The following is an 18,248-nucleotide window of genomic DNA, read 5'->3' on the forward strand; positions in this document are numbered from 1 at the left end:
GATTGAAGAGATTACGGAGTATAAACAGGGGGGAAGGTATCCATGCACTTATCAGCCAGCACCATGTCAGCAAAAAAGAGCGCAACTAATACACAAAGTAACCTTCAACTTCTTTATCATTTCCCTGTTTAGACAGGAAAAAAAAAACAAACCACCAATTACTTTAATTCCTATAAATGTCCTTTCGATTTCCAAGCTCATGAACCCAAGCAGCTGATCAAATACAAGTGGTGACCAAGAGATGCTCAGAAAAGCAAGGACGAGCTGAAGAGGGCACAGGGCTGCTGTTTTCTGATCTTAGTTATCCATAGCTACATTTTTATGGTGACTCCATTTACCAATGACTAATTCCAAGTCCAATGAAACAGGAGTCGAGTGCTTTCCACACCCTTGAAAAACAAAGTTAGGGCTGGATAACCTCAGATGGCTTTGCGTGCCGTCTCTAAGCACCTCAAAAATATGGGAAGGACAGATTCTGTGCTCTAGATCTGCTCCAGGGAATGACTGAGGTGTGAACATCTGAAGCAAGATTTACCAGCTGTCCCACAGACATCTTGCCTGCTGTATTATTTATCCTGATGCTCAAGCAGCTCAAAAAAAAACCCCAAAAAACCCCGAAGAAGGGTTTAGTTGCAAGGCATTTGTTGTTTTAGCAGCAGCCACAGCGGAGAGGTTATGCTTATGCATTTGGACCCCACATGGCGACACGAGCTCCTTGGGAGCCTGGGAAAAGGGGGGAAGACAAGGGCTCGGGGATCTGACCAGCCACCCGCTGGCAGGGGTGATAATGGCCAAGGGGAAAAACACCAGCACATCTCACTGCGAGACAGCAGCTGGGAAGTCAAGGCCTGGTGGCACTACACACTGCCGCCACGGCGAGGGATAAGAGGAACAGTTGTTGCAACAACCGAGGTGCAAACTGGATTTGGACGTGGCACGGGAATGTTCAGGCCTCGGTGGGGACTTCACCAGCCAGAGGGAAGCAAAACAGCAACTGCGAAGTCATGGTGCTGAGCAGTGTCCACCAAAGGGGGTGATACCTTATTATCTGCTTCTCTACAGCCTGAGGAGCTACAGAAAGGAGATGGGAGAAAAGGCTCCTTCCTCCCCCCCCTCTGGTAGCTCTTTAACATTACAAGCCGCTCCTCAGGCCCACGGACTCGACAGCTTTCCTCGCTCCAGCCAAGCCTGGATTTCTGCCAGCCCCGGAGGGAAAAAATAGCAATGCTCCCCTCCTGCTTTTCCTCTAATAAACAAAGGTCGGGCTGGACTGCTTCGATGCGGCACTTGGCCACTTGTTCTTCATCAAACATGACCAAGTGGCCCAGCTTTACCATATGAGGAGGCAGGACCAGAGCCAGCAAGGATGAGGAAAAAAATAAGAGCTTGTACAAATAAGTGCCTTGACACCGCATGATTAATGAACATAGATTACTACACTGTTGCGTGAAAGAGGTGGAAAAAATCAGATCTGGGTGTGTGGGGAACAAGTGCTTTGCCATCTGGAAGATGATGAGCCTAACTGCTGCTGACCCTGCTTCCCCCTCCCACCATCCAGGGACATGTTTTGGGCACAGACATCAAAGAATTCTTAACTTAGTATCTGGAAAAAAATATTTGCTGGGGTCAGGCAGCTAGTGGAGAGCAAGAAATTGAAGCAAAGATGCAAAGGGACTTCTTAAGGGAACGCCCGGATGGCATTTCTGGAGGCCAGCCAGACCTCAGAGATAAAGCACTGGCTTTTCCAGAGCCTACCATGAAGGCAGGAACTTCCTCCACAGCAAAATCAAGGCTGTAGGACCGAGACTACAGATGTGCTGACATACTCCAGAGGGAAATTTTAAAGGTAGAAATGTTGTTTTCCATAAGTAATCCATGAGTTAGCTCAAGATGATGAAATCCGACCTGCCAGTAGCTCCCATATTTAATATTTATTCTGATATGACCCAAAGTCACAGATCAACTAGCAATTTACCCGCATAATATTTTCAAAGGCCTATTTTTATCGTGTCTGGCTACATTAAATCTTTCATCACCACGTTGCTTGCTCCTATTTAACAGCAGCAGCCTCGCAGCAATGGGAAATACAGCGTTAAAGGCTCCGAAAAACAGCTAATGCTGTGACAAAGTGCTTAAACACCCTGCTTTAAAACGAGGCTTTATCAAGCCGTTACTCTACGTCCTTGATTAGCCTTGACGACAGGAGGTGTGTTGTTAATTTATGGCATGATTCTTTCTTACTAGGAACAAGATCGAGCATCCCTGGCAGGGAAATTGATGCGTACAAACAGGAGTTTACTAGAACAGTTATGTCTGGGAGCGACACACACACTAAAAAAAGTGAAATTTCAACAACAGGGCAGACAAGGATGTAGCTAACGAACCGTCACTTAGCAAAACAACTAACATCGGGTCAAAATCTTATGTAAATGGACACCAAAGCACAGCAGGTTGGTAAATCGATATCCTTAGTGGTCCCAGCCACTTGCAGATAAGCCCGTGTTTCCACAGTTGTTAGGTAAGTGCTCCTGTTTTTATGTAAACTGAGAGAATAAATGGATACTCTCAGCTCCCACCTTGACTGATTTACACCATTATTTTCTCCTGATACTTCCAGAGCTGCCAAGGGGCTGCAGATCCTTGGTGCTGCCCTCGCTCCACCACGCCGCTTCATTAGCGCGAGGAAGAGACGCTCGGTTCCACAGCCCAGCACCTCCTGCCCCATCCAAGCATCTCCAAGCATCTCCACATTTACAGCCCGTCTGCTGCCTTACAGAACTCGGACTGCAACAGAACAGCCCTCACAAGTAAAGCTCAAAGTCTGAGTGTTGAGAAACACCAGGCAGATGAGAATTAAGCACGTTTCCTCAGTAACTATTCATGACGGCCTTAGATAGAGCAAAGGCTACAAGGTTAATGTCTTGAGCAGTGGGCAACAACAGATATATTCAGCTCCATCCCCCACAGAGACTTACCATGTGGGCAAACGATGTCCTCGTTAAAATTTAACTCCTCTTCCTCCTCTTTCTTCTCTTCATTCGATTCATCTAATTCAATAATAAAGAAAAATACAAGAAGATTGCACAGAGTTCCTCTCCCAAGGAAAGGAAAAATCTTGGGGGGAAAGAAGCATGGTTGCCTTTCAAATTGTAGCAAAACCCTTAACCCAAGGGAGACTTTGGGGAGGAAATTTGTTATTCTCAAATGTCTTGGCCTCTGGGCAGGCGGGATTACAGCCTACAGGCCACGTAGGAGTGCTTTGAAGTGCATGGAGCACAAGCCCGTCCTTTGTGAGATTACAAAGGACGCATTTGTTATGGCTCAAACACCACAGGGGTTCACTGCTCCCAAAGATCTCAAGTTTAACCTAAACACAAGCCTAGGTAAAAGTGCAGGGAGCAGAAACCTTCCTGGCAAAATATTAGTCCGCTCTTTGCCTTGAGGATACTGATCTAAACCAGATGCTGTCTGACAAACTAAGGGGGAGCCTGCCAGGGGTTTGACCAGCCCCACATTAATGTCTAAGTTATAATTAAGAACTGTAGCTCCACAGACAGAAGCGCTGGATTTGGAGTATCATAAACATAGTAACGTGTCGGTAAGTCGTCTAACGAGGGAGTTGGCTTGTGAGCCATTCAGATGTACTACTGGGAATTGCAACCTGTTGTGAAACCGAGGTCACCAGGAAGGAAGAAGGCGGTGTGGTAACTCAGCAGAGAAAGACCCTTTTCTCAATGAATGCTCCACCAGCAGCACCAGCTTACAGATATTATCAGGAGGGCTGTGGCATTCTTAGAGCTTTCAAGCCCAAGATCAACGCCATTAGCCCATCATCTCCACTTTCATTCAAACAAGCTTCTTGCCCTCACTTCCAAAACAAAAAGCTCAACAAAATACCCAGTTTCCAAAGGTTTAAACAGCAAAAAGCAAATTAAAATATCTCACAGGCTCATGATATGGCCATAGAAAAGAGTTCAACTCATGACTTTTTTTTTCCCCTAGGCTGTATTTTGCCAGTGCTGCTTTACCAGCTGCACCGTTTCATCCATAGACCTTCGCAATAAACATCTTCACCCCTTCCCCAAGATAGTTTTCATGTTTCTTCCTCCCCTGTGCTCTTCATTCAGATAAAAGCAGAGGAAAAAATCACGTGTCTGGGGGGGTAATTTTACACAGCTTTGTAAAACTACTTATTACCTCATCTTCCTCTCTGGGTGCAAAGATCACCCAGCAGTTTTGAAGTTTATCAAACAAAAAGCTCCTTCATTTAAGCAGCTTTTGATTTGTTATCCTTTCCTCCCTACCCATACAGGGAAGCAAAACAGCCACAAGAACACCTGACGTGTCTTTTGTTAGGAGGTATCATCAGAGCTGGTGGGTCTCAACGGCAGCAGAACTACCTTTGCTTTGTGCATTTCCATTCATTTTGCCATTACTGTGCTCTGTGTCTTCATCTTGCTCGTTTAATTGCTCCAGAGCCAACTGACGCCAGCTCCGCAAGGACGCCTTTCCAACCCAAAATCCGTCGTTCCTGCAGAGAGAGAACAGCGTTGGCAACGTGAATCACAACTCCTTTGGAGCCCAAACAGTAACATCTTTAGGAAAAATCAATTTAAGCCCTTCTGACAAAAAAAAAATATCTCTGACAAGGTTTGGAAGTGTCAGGACTTACATACCCCTTGACTGTTATCTTCAGTAAGTTCGTAACTGTTTTGTAGTCTTCGTTTAACTGGTTTTTCAGTCGCAGGATTCGACACCTTTCTACCACGCAGTCCTTGCAAAGTGCTTTGACTGGGGCGGGGGGAAAAAGAAACACAATTTATTACAGTTTCCTGCACACATGGCTGAGCTTCTGGCTGGTTTGAAAGTGCTCAGACAGGTATGTACCAACTACCCTGGACTCAAGACCGGAGATTTCACATGTAAATGAGGAGATTCCTGGGGTTACTGGCAGATCAGGCCACATTTAAAGCTTAATAAGTGTAAAATGCTTCAGATGAGGTGCGAGCTGTTCTAGTTTCACAGCTCTCCGCGGCTGGTATCAAGTTTGCAATTACAGCTGCCAGGCAGGTCACGCCAACACACAGCCACTTAGAGTCAAAAGGTAGGACAGTTAAGGAACATGCAAGGAAAAAACCTGTATCATGGCACTTTGCCAGTTAAACCCAGAAAATGAATCCAAAACCACCTCCTGCAAAGCTACACTGGACCAACAGGGAGTGGAAATCCTACAGCTGGGCATATATTTTCATCTGGGAGCAAGAGGGTCACATCCAGGGAAGCAAATCAGAGGACAAGGGTGTCCATCCATCCCTCCCAGCCGTATTCAATGAAAAAAAAACCTGCAGGCAATCTTCCAGTTGCCTAATAAATGTTGACCTGTTTTGGTTTTTGTTTTTTGGTGTTTTTTTTTTTTGTTGGAATTTTTTTTTTTTTTTTTTTTTACAAAGGCTGCCTGCGTCACAGCAGCTTCTGCTGGTTGTGCTTCTTCCCTATAAGCTCCTAGCAGGAGCTGAGCTAATTTGGTCTCAGTGGGAGTTATTGAGCTCCTTTATAAAAGAAACTAAGCCTGGGGCTCGATTAAGGGAAGCCCAAAGACCGTAGGGGCTGGGCTGACCCCAAAAATCAAAATGCACAACAGACGCCTGCAACACAAGCACACAGGCTAGCAGGTACACGCTTCCCTCGGATGAAGCAGCTCGGGACAGGCTAAAAGGTGAAAGACAGTAAGTAAAATTATTCTCTTGGCCCGCACACATCCGTGCTGCTCTGGAGCGCAGGCTGCTGGCAAGAGGCAGCACAGATCCGCACGCTCCATGAAACGCTGCCCACGCAGGATCTGTAGGTGCTGCAGGCATGGAAAATCATTTTCAAGAGTCTGGGGGGGGTTGCATGTGCAAGTTTTATTTTATAGAATCAACTTCATAAAACCTTCCAAGTATTCTGTTTCCTAACCTAAGCGCTCCACTGCTTTCTCAGAAATTCCTCCACGAAGCACAGCTCTCCCTAGACAGAGCAGAACTCTATGAAACAGACTCTGCAATCAGACTAACTGTATTTGTTTGAATGCTAACGTAATTAGGTGATATTAAAAAAAAAAAATCATCCAGAAATAACAGTGCAGCACAAAAGCCATGCATAGAAACAAAGTTATGATGATAAAGGACAGCTCAAAATGGGTCTGGGACCAGAACACAGCTCCAAAACATGTTTAGCACATGAGAACATGACTCAGAGAGGGCATTTTCTAGCCTGACACCTCACCGTTCAGCCGGGGCCCTCCTCCGTATCTCCTGTAGAAGAAGTCAGCCACGTACTCCGATATCCTTTTCATAATGGATATTTTATCGGGATGGAGTTTGCCATGTGAGCACAGGCAGGCTGTGTTATCTATGGGTTTTGGAGGAGTGGACTCATCCAGCCATTTCTGCAGCCATTCGAGAGAGATGAAGTCGTACGGGGAACCTGGGAGGGGAAAAAACCACAAAGAGAAACAAGCCCGTACGTGTCAGCTAATACACAATGCAGCAGATGGTATTTTATAATTAGTCTGATATTCAATGGTACATTTAAAAATTAACAGGCTACCACTGTTGATCAAATCTCTGCAGTACAAGTTTTCAAACATCTGATCCAGCTTCCCTCACCCAATTCTCATCTCTGGATCACAGATTTAGAAGACAGGAGCTATGTGAAATTAAGATCTGTAAGAACAAGCAGTCATTTCTAATTCAAGTAATCGATATGAAACAGCAGAGCACTCCAAGTAGGAAAGCAAGTGCTTTCAGACTGCTAAACCTTGAAAGCACTTGCTTTCTGACTGCTAAACCTTTAGGGGCTTACTGAAGAGTAGTTAAGGAAAGGAGAAGGTTTTCCAGTTGTCCATCGAGGGACAGATAATAATATTTAAATTATGATCATACATTAAATGCTCTTTCTACAACAGAACGAGCTCACTGGAGTAAATTGAAAAATAAAAGGCAACAACAGCAAAGAGACAAGGTCAGTGTTCACCTCGTCCCTTCAGTGCCAAAAATTTCAGTGTTACTCTGACTCACTGTTACTCTGGGTGAAAAACACTGGCACTTTTTAAGCTTTACAGTGCAAACAGACACTTGCTCAATTTTTTTTTAGTATGAGCACGAATTTCTTCTGAAACAGAGCACCAAGCCCACCCTTGTTTGCTAAAGGAGAAACACCTCGCACAAAGCCAAGGTTCAGGAGCAGGTCAGTGTCTGTATGAGGAGTGAAGCAGCTTTGGGTGTTTCATATCTTGATACTGAGACTTCCGTGAGATGAGTGGGAATTTAGGAGGCAATTAAACTTTTTGTGCTGATGTGAGGAGAGCAGCTCTGAAACCGAGGTGAAATGCAGCTGTTAGTTACATTTATCAAATTAACACAAATTCTTAATGTTTCACATGAAGGAACAGAGAAGCTACAGGAAAATATTCTGTCTTCCAGCTTGCACTGGATCTTTGTGAAGCTGGGCTTCAAACCCACTTCCCTTCTGCAGCACAAATCAGCAGTATTTTCATCTTATGCAACGCCATCAGAGATATACAGCCATGACCTCCAGAGAATTGCAACACTGTCAGAAATGGTTTGCTAGTTTGGGATGAAAGCTGCCTCCCCCAGAAAGTACGTTTTTCTGGGGCAGGCTACACGAAGCTGGCAGAAAATGTGTCTGCACAGCTGCAGAGAGAGTCCCTAGCTCCTGTGGGATGGGACCCAGAGCAGCTCTGGGATAACGCTGCCTTCAACTGCGCTGGCAAGCTGATGAGTCGTGGGTGCCCTCAGGGCATAGCTTCAGGTCTTCAAATTGGGGCAGAGGAGCTTTACCTGTACCTGTAAAAAACATCTTTTTGAGATTTATTCTACTGTCGCATTAGAAATGCCGAGAGCAAACTATTGTGTTTCTGCTAAGGGGGAGTGAAAACACACCAGGGTTGTGCTTGCTGCTCCTTTTTAATGGTGACTCAGGGCAGATTCATACCTCCACTACAGCTTTGATTTAACGGTGACATTTTAACACCCCTCAGATTTGTGGGGACTCAGCAAGATGAGCTGTGACACCTTCCTATTCATGAGTTAAGCGCCCATTGTCTGCAAACCAGGGTTCATAAATTGAAGAGGCAGACATTTAGAGGAGCCAAGGAGTCTGCTCTTCAGCTGCTTGGATCTCACTGCTGGTTCTGAGCATCGAGCAACGAATACTAAAAGCTAAACATCAAACTGCCTGACAGGCTACACAATTAAATACATTTTAAAGGCTTTAATTACAAATTTCCTTACGACCTGCACACAGTGGAGAGGAATTCCCCTTGCTGGATGAGCAGAGCAAGAGCCCCTACGCTTGTTTTGAGGGAGACAGGAGAGAAAAACAAGGGGGAGGAATGAAAATCCTTGTGCTCAGACATGCTAAGGTGACAAAACACAAGGAACAGTAGGAAAGGATTAACCTCAGTCACTCACTGGACAGACTACGAAGCTTAGACATGGAGCTCTGAAGGACTGGTGGGGATGAATCAAGTCATTTTCTGCTGGAGGTCAGGCATTCTTGTACTGTTACCTGCTGATTAATTTGGATCAACAGCTCCCCAAACTTGGCAATCTGAGACCGACCAGTTATTCTGCCTCGATGCTACTAACCGCTAACGAGACGAGCTGCTCACCAGGCAGAAGAAAACAGTCACAATGCATGGAAGCACACGGGAGACTGACTGATGGGGAAGGAGCAAGAGGGAATTAGTGACGCCAGAAGGCATCAGAACGAGCAAAAAAGGAGAAAAATAGGTTAAGGCAGAAAAACAAGAGCAAGAAAGCAGATCCCAAGCATACAGACAACAATAGAGAGCGATCACTTTCCTCTTTGAGAGGGCTACAGCTGATGCCTTCCAGCAAAGTGTTTAGGCCACACAAGTGAGTTGTGGGTTAGTAACAAAACATTACTAATCTTAACAACAGTCTACTACAAAATACTACCACAATATCTTACAGACCAGCTTCAGCGGGTAACCTTTTGTAGAGCTCCTTCACCTCTTCGTGTTTGATTTTGCCTCGGGCCACGCTCTGTTTGCGCATCTCGGCCATTTCGTTGCACCACTCCTCAAACTTGCAGTTATCACGCTCTACCAGCTCCTGCAGAAAAGCTGTTGGGAAAGAAGAAAAAGCGGTCATTTCGAGGAAAAATGCCAATTATGTTAATTATCCCTGCGATTGGTTATCTGGGGATAACAACCAAGCCTAAAAATTCCCTCACGCAGCTACCGACATAGGTCTTTCTGAAAGCCAAGTGCATGGACGTCGCTCTCTCCAAGATTTGTGGTTGTAGATGATTAAATGCAACTGTCCTGCACAACACAACAGCGCCAAAGAAAATAATTTACTCAAGGTTGGCTGCTGGTGTTAAGAGAAATCCTGTGCTTGCTAACAAGCCTACGCTGAGCGCTGGCGGTCGCGCAAAGTGCGACGGGGTTTGGTGAGAGGCTGCAGAGCAGGAGCGCGGCAGAACACCTTGCTGCCTGCTTCAGTCCCTCCCTGCTATTCCTCTTGCTCCAGCTGTTCCTCTGCCTCCCACCGAGAGCAGCTCCTCTGTGCTGCTAAGGACCCGTCGTTCCCAGGGGAGAAGCGAGAGCTTTTCACCCTACGGATACACCTGAAGCCTGTCCCGACGCGCAGCCCCACGGGTACACGTGATCTCAGCGAGAGGGGTTGAGCACATTGCAAACCCAAGGACAAAAAGCCCTCAGGAGACAAGAGATAAGCCAGGGCAGATCCTGGTGTCGACAGAACAGTGAGGGAAATGGGAATTTTTGCTGTCGGCGATGGAAAAAACCCAAACAAACCAAAGCTCAGCAGGGGAAAATAGAAGATAAAACACTTCCCTCGCAGGGCTGGTGTATGGGAGGGGGAAAACACTGCTTATCTGAAGCGTTTTGCTATTTAGCAGTATTTTGAAGAGCTAAAATATTTCCAGAAAAGTTAACACTTGTGCAGCCAGAGCGCACAATACCCACCCTGGAAGAATATACAGTATTAAAAAACAACCAGCTTGACTCTCTTGAGGTCAGAGCCAAGTTACGTCTCTCCACTGTCCCGGAAAAGCCGCTTTTAACAGCATCAAAGCAAAATGCCTCAAATTTACAGTTGCATGAAACCTCCCCGCAACCACACTGCTCGACTGCTGCCCTTCGCTCCCTGTTCCCTGGCAGGCTTCCACATGAAACAAAGGCAACCACGGGGCTGCGCAGGAATTTGGAGCTGGGTGGAGAGGCTTTTGCCGAGTTATTGTTTCGGGCAGTGGTAGGAGGAAAGTGAACGCAAGAGAGCTCAGGAAACAGACTGAAAATGCAGTACAGAGGCAGAAATTAGCACGAATTCCCAACGCTGTGCGGCTCAGAGGGTGGGTTTTGTTGGAGGGGGGGGGTATAAGCAAAAGTTTTGGTGCTGTTATTAGCAGGGAAAAAGCTGTACAGTTTACCCCCTCCCCATCCAGATAACCAAAACAAACAGCAGAGGTCCAAAGGGGACATGTCACCTCTGCTGTCCCCGCTTTACAGGAGGGAAGAAGGTGGAACACACCGCCATCCCCATCAGCACCAGGGACCTAATTAATCTCTCTAATCAAGTAGCATGCAAACGTGAAGCATCATTAAATCCACAGGCCAAACCTACAGGGATTTCTGCCACCCCCAGTCATTCTAAAGCAAGACACGAAGGCGCTCGTACAAAACTCCTGTTAAGGGCTTGCATCCTCTTATTTTCATGCCATTTATTATCAATATGGCAAAGATTAAGCGCTCGCAGAAGAAACCTGACACCTGTCAGGATTATTCACCTCCAGCACAGTACATGTGCTGCTGATGACATTTAACCACGCTGCTCTCCTTCGCCTTCAGGAACCTGAGCAGTTCCTGCGGGATCCCGGCTACAAATCCCATCACTCCTGCCACTGCACGTGGGCTGATCTCCTCCTAACCCCTTCCCATCTGGTTATGACAGTGAGGTGTGAGCAGGCACGGGGTGGGATCAGCAGGTTAATATTACTGAAGTGCTAAGAAAGCCCAGGGGTTTCACTGGTCATGACACTGAGTTGCTATACGGCACCTTTGGGGGCTCGTGGACAGTGGTCACAAAAGGGCCTTCGAGCAAAACCCCGACTGCTGGCCCACCTGGAGCATCATCAGACGAGACGGAGAGGCCTAGAGAGTCAAAGCTCACTTACCTGGTACTTCGATTGTCAGAGATTTCTCCCGGGTTTGCAGCCTGTACACCAGCATGTAAGCATTGCGTGAGCAGTGAGTTCCTTTCCCGCACTTAGGTTTACGAGTCTGGGATTTAGAAGGTTCCGCTGCGGTACAGAAGGCAAAACATAATAAACACACAAGCTCGCTTAGTGATTCTCCATTAACAGGACGAGTTTGCCACCTAGCCGGCTTCCCTCTCCCCGCTGCACTCTGCCAGGCCTCTTTTTGCCAAGCATTGGGCTTGGCATGAGCCAAAATTGTATCCCAAAGCAAGACCCAAATCCCTCCAGCACGTCTGGAGGCAGGGTAATTCAAAGGGACCAAAATTAGGTGCCTGCTCTGAACCACCCTTCTACAAGAGCCTTTCTTCTCTCCCCAATTAAACCTCACCAAGCCAAAAGCAGCTCTTACAAAAACATCCTTTCTCCCCTCTGCCTCTCGTCCTGGTATCCTGACACCAAAGAACAGTCAAATCCTTAGGGAAGAAAAATCCTATTTACAAGTATGTGAAAAAACACGTGCCCTTCTGTTGGGACAACAAAGCTTTTATGGAGCAAACAGCCACAGAAATGGTCATTTCAGAGCAGCTGGTGGTGCGATATAAACTTGTGTTGTAAGAGTTGCTGTTTCCAGACATGCTGCCAGGCAAGGAAATACCACTTATCTACAGCTGCAGCTTCAAAAATCAACCATTTTTTTAATTTAAAAAAAAAAAAAGGAAAATACCTCCATAGGTCTAACTCTAAATGGAACACTGAAATATTAAGAAAAGTGTCTGTCTTTCCCAAATCCTGGAAAATTCACATGCCTCTCCCACCACACCATCTAGGGGACTTCCTAAACGTTCTTTATTTGCATTTTCTCCAAATATTTTCTAAATTGTTCCCATCTGTGTGGCCAAGCTGCAGGACTCTCCCCACAGCAGACCTCTGGCTTTATGTTAGCAATCTTCTGTTGTTGCATGCATTTGTAACAGAGAAGAGCCTCAGTTTTGCTCGGAGTAGGTAAATATATATTGATAAATATATTAAGCCTCCCAGCCTGCAGAGGCTTCTAAACACACTTTACTTATATTCTTCAAGCAGTCTTGTATTACAGCAAGAACACTTACTGGTGGTTAAGCATAAACCTTTACAAGATCGAGGCCACAGCAGTTTATTTACATCTTGTTTTGCTACACTGGGTGACGCAGGAGGTTAAAAAGAAAGGCTGAGAAGCTCTGGTTTCCTTTCAGGGCTTATTTTTCTGTCTTACACCACTAGATGTCTAGCCAGCTTCACAATTTGGTTGGAAGCGAGTGGTAGTCAAACATTAACAGGATGACAAAGCTGCTCCAGTGGCAGACAGCGATTATGTACATCGTGATGAAGTGCAAGAACGTGTTTACTAGCACAAAAGCTGAAAATAAAGCAGCATCACACAGATGAGTGCATGGAAGGAACTGGGAGAGGGAGGCTAGGCCTGTGCCTGCTCAAGGGTGTGCTCAGGCTGACGTGGTTTTACAACAAACTAAAAGAGCAAGTAAGTCTGAGGGTGTCTATTCATTAAGCTGTTATTTAAGGGTGCTTTAAAGAAAGGCATTTCCCCATTTCCTGGTACTGCAAAGTGTCCTGTGCTAAGGAACACTAAACGGCTGCAAATCCGAGTACTCAACATGCTGATTTAATGCTGAACCACTCCTATATCTCGACTGCAGACTGAGAAACCCATAGCTCCAGCCCCAGCCCAAGCTCTCCAAGAAGTCAAGACCCTGTCTCGCCCAGGGAACACGGTTATCTGGGCAGCACCAGGACACCAGCACAAGACGAGCTGGTGTAGAACAGAAGAGTGCAAAGGAGCAGTAAGAAGTACCAAGTAAAAAAGGCAGCTTTGGCTTCCACGCCATTATTTACATCAAGTTTTTTTTTATGGAGACTCTTTACTGCCTCCAAGTAAAACACCTCAGTGGAAATAAAAATATAACGTGTTAAGGAAACTGAAAGTAATCTCGTTATCTGTTCCTAAGCCTCCTTTTACACACCAGCCAAGGAAGCAGCAGATCGCCTGTTTCACCCCGATAAGATGCTGATAACTCGGGCAGCGAAAACACTAGAAAAACTGATCACGAGGTGTGTGCACACACTCACACGGGGCTGAAATGAAGAAAATCTGGCTGCCATTAACAGAATTGCCATTTCACACATTCCTCCTAAGATGCGACAGCATGCATAGGAGCACTTTTGTTTTAAGAGTAACAGAACCTCCATGTATTCAGCCTCCATGTTTTTTTGGGGAAAAGAGTTATTTTAAAAGGGCACTCACAACTTAAAGGTTTTACCTAGATCTTCCTCAATCCCCAACTGCAGTTTCTTCCCCTCCATCTTGTCTATGTCTTCATCGTTAAACTTGTACCACTCGCCCGTCTGCGGATCCTTCACGTGGGCGATGTAGTGCCCGGAGTAAGCGCTCACGCCTCGGTGTATGAGGACAGCACTAAGTTCATACACGTAGACGCCGTCTGGAAGGAAAGCAGCAGTCACACAGCGCTCTGGATGAAACAGCACCCGTCTTTTTCTTTCCTAGCACTTAATGTTTTTGCAAGGCAGCAGACAAAGACTGCAGTTATTTGAAATGCAGGCTTCAAACAACTCTTGACATAATTTTCCAACAAAAAGAGTATTCAGATCTCTTGTCTGCTGAGGGGAGGTGGGTACCACTAATGAAACACACTGCACAAAACTCACTTTTTTGTTCCATAAAAGGCTCCATGTCAAGCAACTCGGAGAAGCCAATGTAGGTGTTCAGCTTTTTCTTATGGCCAGTTTGTCTGTGTGGAGGCAAAGCTTCATTTCAGGGGAGAGCAATAACAGCTCACCCCTCAAAATAACTCCTTGAAACCCACCCAGCATCCCCAGAGAAGCTCATGCAAGCACTCAATCCTCAGTCTCTTAAATTAATGCAGACAGAGCAGACGACTTCCCAGGGAGCTTCCATACAACCCAGGGCACTCCCGCTTTCCCAGCACACACTGCAGTGAGGGGCTTACCTGTCAAACACAAAACGCATCAGCTGCAGGTTGAGCGTGCAGGGAAGACTCAGTAGCCTGATCTTCCTCGTGGCATTCTGCTTACTCTGACAAGTTTCGCAAAAATAACGATTGTCCCCTTCTAATTTTTCTTCCTGAGCAGGGAGGGGAGACAGAAAGAAAAGTCTTGAGAAGAGGTTACCACTGCAAAGTCAACCAGTACAAGCTACTCAACAGCTGGAGACTGAAAAGCACCAAAGTTATTTTAACCATTTAAGTCTCTATCCAACTGCTTTCCAAAATAATCTAGTTAAAAATGCACACTAATAAATGTATTTTATCACATGGCCATAACAGGTGGATCTCACTTTAAGAAAAATTTTAGACCACCTCAAGCCCTATTCCTAGTTCTCAGGTTGCTTAAGCAGGTTTGCTCCCCGCTTGACTGAGCTGGTTTATACCAACGAGGGCTATGGAAAATCACCCTTTTATGAGCTCACGTGGACCAAGTTAATGTAAAGCCACATTTTAACCTGGAAACTACTTGTGCTCAGCCACACAAACATCACCATGTAAGAGCCACTGTCTACACCCAAGTTGATCCAGTGGCAGGATTAGGCCAGAGAACTCCAACTGCCCTAAACAAGGTCACTGGGTTGTTTCAGTTGCAGGAGGAGCAGACAAACTTGAAGTTCACCATTTCAGGGTTTTAATGCGTGTCCACAAACCAGTCTTTTTTCATAGCAGGCCTTCTGCAAGCCGAGCAACCGGTTTGCTGAGCGCATCAGCGGAGCCGCTGCCCAACAGCCAGACAGCTCAGGTACAGAGTCACGTTTCAGGTTAGTTCTGTCCTAAATATTTTTAGTTGAATCCACACCCCGAACCTGTAACATGCCAGATCTTAACTTGAGATCTAGGCAAATCTTCAAGTCGAATTAAGAGCACTTGCAGCTGTTCCTGCAGCTATTCCCAGCCCTCCCTAGTATTTTTGAGAGCACATCATATAGCGGGGAATGTCTCCTGTTGCTATGCAGATGAGCACGGACATAGGAAACACAAAAAGCAGCCATTCTCCCGGTGCTATCCATGACAAAGCACCCAGGGACTTTTTCCCCAACTTTGCTGGGAAAGTATTTTAACTAAGCATTGGACCTTCAAGTACTTTTTAAAGCACATGCTCATATGTGCTAAGCTCCAGTCCAGAGTAAAAAACATTTCCTATTGGATGCATCTCAGTGAGACCACTCAGTTGCTTCACTCCAAGGCTGTTAAGTGAAGGAAGGAATTAAAACATCTTGCTAAGAATAGCAGGACTCAAAAACCAACAAGCTCGTACCTTAAGAAATTCCGTTATACAGTCTGTCAACTGCTTGTGCCCTTGGATGTTTAACTCCAGCTCATAAAATTTAGACACGAGTTTGGACTCCCTGCCACACTGGTTGCAGCTAGAATTTAAAAAAAAAAAAAAAAAAAAAAAAAAAAAGACAAAACCACATGAGGACAGGTCGCTGGTTCATGGGTCTGAATTCCCCAGCCACTAGTAAACTGCTCCTTGAGCTATAAAACCAGGAGAAAAAAGTCACAGTTAATGCAGTTCACACCTCTACACCACAACAACTCTGCAAGAAGGTGTAAACAGGATAATAGCATTTACCACGAAAAACAGGAGCACCTGCTTACAACTTGCATACACCACTTTATGTCACTTTTGAGGTGAAATCCACAGCTCTGAGAACACAGGAATGAAAATACGACACCCGAGTATGCTTTTTTTTGGCTACAGGACTTTACGTTCCATCAACTCACTTGCAGGTTTAATTGTTAAATTTTCATTAAGGGGTTAAACGCAACTGGAGAACTGCAACACCACGTGCGCAGAATCAGGAAACCTAAAAGCTAAAGAAGCTCTTATAAAATGTTTCAGTAGAAGCTTACCTGCCTGCTCCGGATCCTCCCCCTTAAATTCTTCTAAAATGTGTAAATATTTACAGAAAGGTTCTTCCTGAAGACCAAATACTTACACCGTGACGTAGGCATACTCTCCACAGAACTGCTTTTGCACTATGTTTCGAACATCTGGGTTTTTTTGTTTGGATAAAGTATCTTCCAGCAGTGACATGAACAGCTTTGAAAACTCCTGGGCATCCTAGAAGAGAAAGCCAAGTCCGTTAACAATACACCACGTCACAAAGCCCAATCACAACCTTGTCGCTAATTTACTGCAAATTACCCGGAGCCCTACACACAGGCTGCACGGAGGCTCCTGCGTGCACTGAATAGAAAAAAAGACCAGTCAGGAGAACTAAAGAAAAAGAGGAATTTGCCTAAAAGGAGTGCGAGGCCCCCAGCGTGAGACCACGGCGGGAGTTAACCTGGCTCCCAGCCAGCCGCGCCGGGTGGTTTGACTTCTGCCCCGCTCCTCGCAGGGCTCTTGAAGAAATAAAAAAACCCTCACTCCTGCAGAGCTTCCTATCCCATTAACGCTTGTTTTTCAAAGCTCAGTACGCAATTCAAGCTGGCCCTGCTTGTGTTAGAGACGAGAAAAAAAAATAAAAACCTCCCCCAAAATGACAAGCTGCCTTGTGGATTTGTCCCCTTCTGCAAGGCTTGGGAGCTTCCCCACACTCATCTCAGGGCCTTCCTCTCCCACCCTGGCTCTCCTTTGCTCTGCTCTGCTGAAAACAAACAGGCTTTGGCCTCTCCCAGCTGTCCTTTAGTATCACTGGTCGGTAGTGACCGCTTCCTTCCCCTCCTGCATCCTCCCGAGGAAATGCATGCTGGTGGTCAGGCTCTTCCTCCAATAATCTCCCTCTTCTCAAAGTGTATTTTCAAGCCGTGCCCCTCTCCCAAGTCCTCTCTGGCTTCAGAGCCCATCTGCAGCACTCCCCCATCTCTAACCATGTTTTCTCTGCCCCACACGTTCACGTTGAACCTTGTCTGGCTCCTGGTGACCCAACAGAACGTCTTCTCACCTTGCAAGGGCCTTTCAACCCCTGCTAAACCACCCACCTGGAGGAGCAGCCTATAAAACAACCACAAAAGGACCTTCACGGCAGATTCAGCTCCCACCCCGCACAGTGCCGGGGTCGATCAGGCACTAACACCGCTCCCATCCCCAGCCCTTTGCTCCCTGAGCTCCTCCCGATCTCCCACACGGACAGGAAGGGCCCGCAGCCACCGTCTCTCCCTGTTGTGTTTGTACCAAGCAGCAGAACCCAGCTCAGAGATGCTAAAACAACATAAAAGGGCAGTTTCATGCTGCTTTAAAGAAGGTAATTACTTGAGGAGCATGCCTCAAACCTACCTGCTGCTGCCCCGTGTCCAAGCCCAGTGCTTTGACGAAGCCAGAGGGATCGATATATCGCCTCTTGCTGTTCTGCAGCAAGGCAAACAAGTACTGGAGGTGTTCACAAATGGTCTGAGGTTCATAGTCTATTAAAAACAACAAGTTGCACAGGTTACAGCAAGTAATTTCAGGCAAGAGGTAATTGTTCCAAGTAATTTGCTCATTCTTCCTTCGTACGGGTAAATTTAACGATCAGAAACGGTATGTTTTTCAAAGCTGTTTTAAATTATCACGAGCTCTGAAGAGGTTCATGTCAGTGATGACAGCAAAGTCTTAGCACAGGCCAAATACAGAATCATTTAGGTCAGAAGAGACCCTTAAGGTCACCAAGTCCAACGTTAAGTATCGCACAGTCCAAGCATAAGCTGGGAGTGAAGGGTTTAAGCACTGTGCTCCAATTACCCTGTAGCAACAGCTTTTTTACCCAAAATGGTGAAATGCCATTTAAAAATACCATAAAAACTGGAACAGAAAAAATCAGGGGGCCACCCTGACCCAGAGCGCACCTATAGCACCATACCATACCTCACCAGAGGCTGTAATGTCCACTGTGCAGGCAACTGGGAGCCTCATTCATACTGGGGACCTAAATTTTCATCCTCCTCTGGGATGAGTGTGGCCCCACAGTAGCGCAGACCAGCCCCAACCCA

At 46.1% G+C, this 18,248-nt stretch overlaps 1 protein-coding gene across 7 annotated transcripts in view; it reads right to left on the reverse strand.

The window, feature by feature from the left end:
- The window catches only part of USP48 (ubiquitin specific peptidase 48), a 30,452-nt gene that overhangs the window by 10,409 nt on the left and 1,795 nt on the right, over positions 1-18,248 (reverse strand). For 6 of the 7 annotated variants that reach the window (XR_012635003.1, XR_012635004.1, XM_074924696.1 and 3 more), the window contains exons 4-15: positions 17,557-17,684; positions 16,274-16,398; positions 15,589-15,697; positions 14,274-14,407; positions 13,972-14,054; positions 13,566-13,745; positions 11,227-11,352; positions 9,002-9,151; positions 6,265-6,465; positions 4,677-4,791; positions 4,401-4,531; positions 2,976-3,047 (exon numbers count right to left, since the gene is read on the reverse strand). Coding sequence is in view for 5 of the 7 variants with exons in the window: in XM_074924696.1 (XP_074780797.1) it covers positions 2,976-3,047; positions 4,401-4,531; positions 4,677-4,791; positions 6,265-6,465; positions 9,002-9,151; positions 11,227-11,352; positions 13,566-13,745; positions 13,972-14,054; positions 14,274-14,407; positions 15,589-15,697; positions 16,274-16,398; positions 17,557-17,684 (1,554 nt within the window). In the remaining 2 variants the exon portion in view is untranslated. The remainder of the gene's footprint in view (positions 1-2,975; positions 3,048-4,400; positions 4,532-4,676; positions 4,792-6,264; positions 6,466-9,001; positions 9,152-11,226; positions 11,353-13,565; positions 13,746-13,971; positions 14,055-14,273; positions 14,408-15,588; positions 15,698-16,273; positions 16,399-17,556; positions 17,685-18,248) is intronic. The other variant, XM_074924699.1, reaches the window with a different exon arrangement.

The sequence above is a fragment of the Athene noctua genome, chromosome 22 (genome assembly GCF_965140245.1).
Source record: "Athene noctua chromosome 22, bAthNoc1.hap1.1, whole genome shotgun sequence".
Classification (NCBI taxonomy): domain Eukaryota; kingdom Metazoa; phylum Chordata; class Aves; order Strigiformes; family Strigidae; genus Athene; species Athene noctua.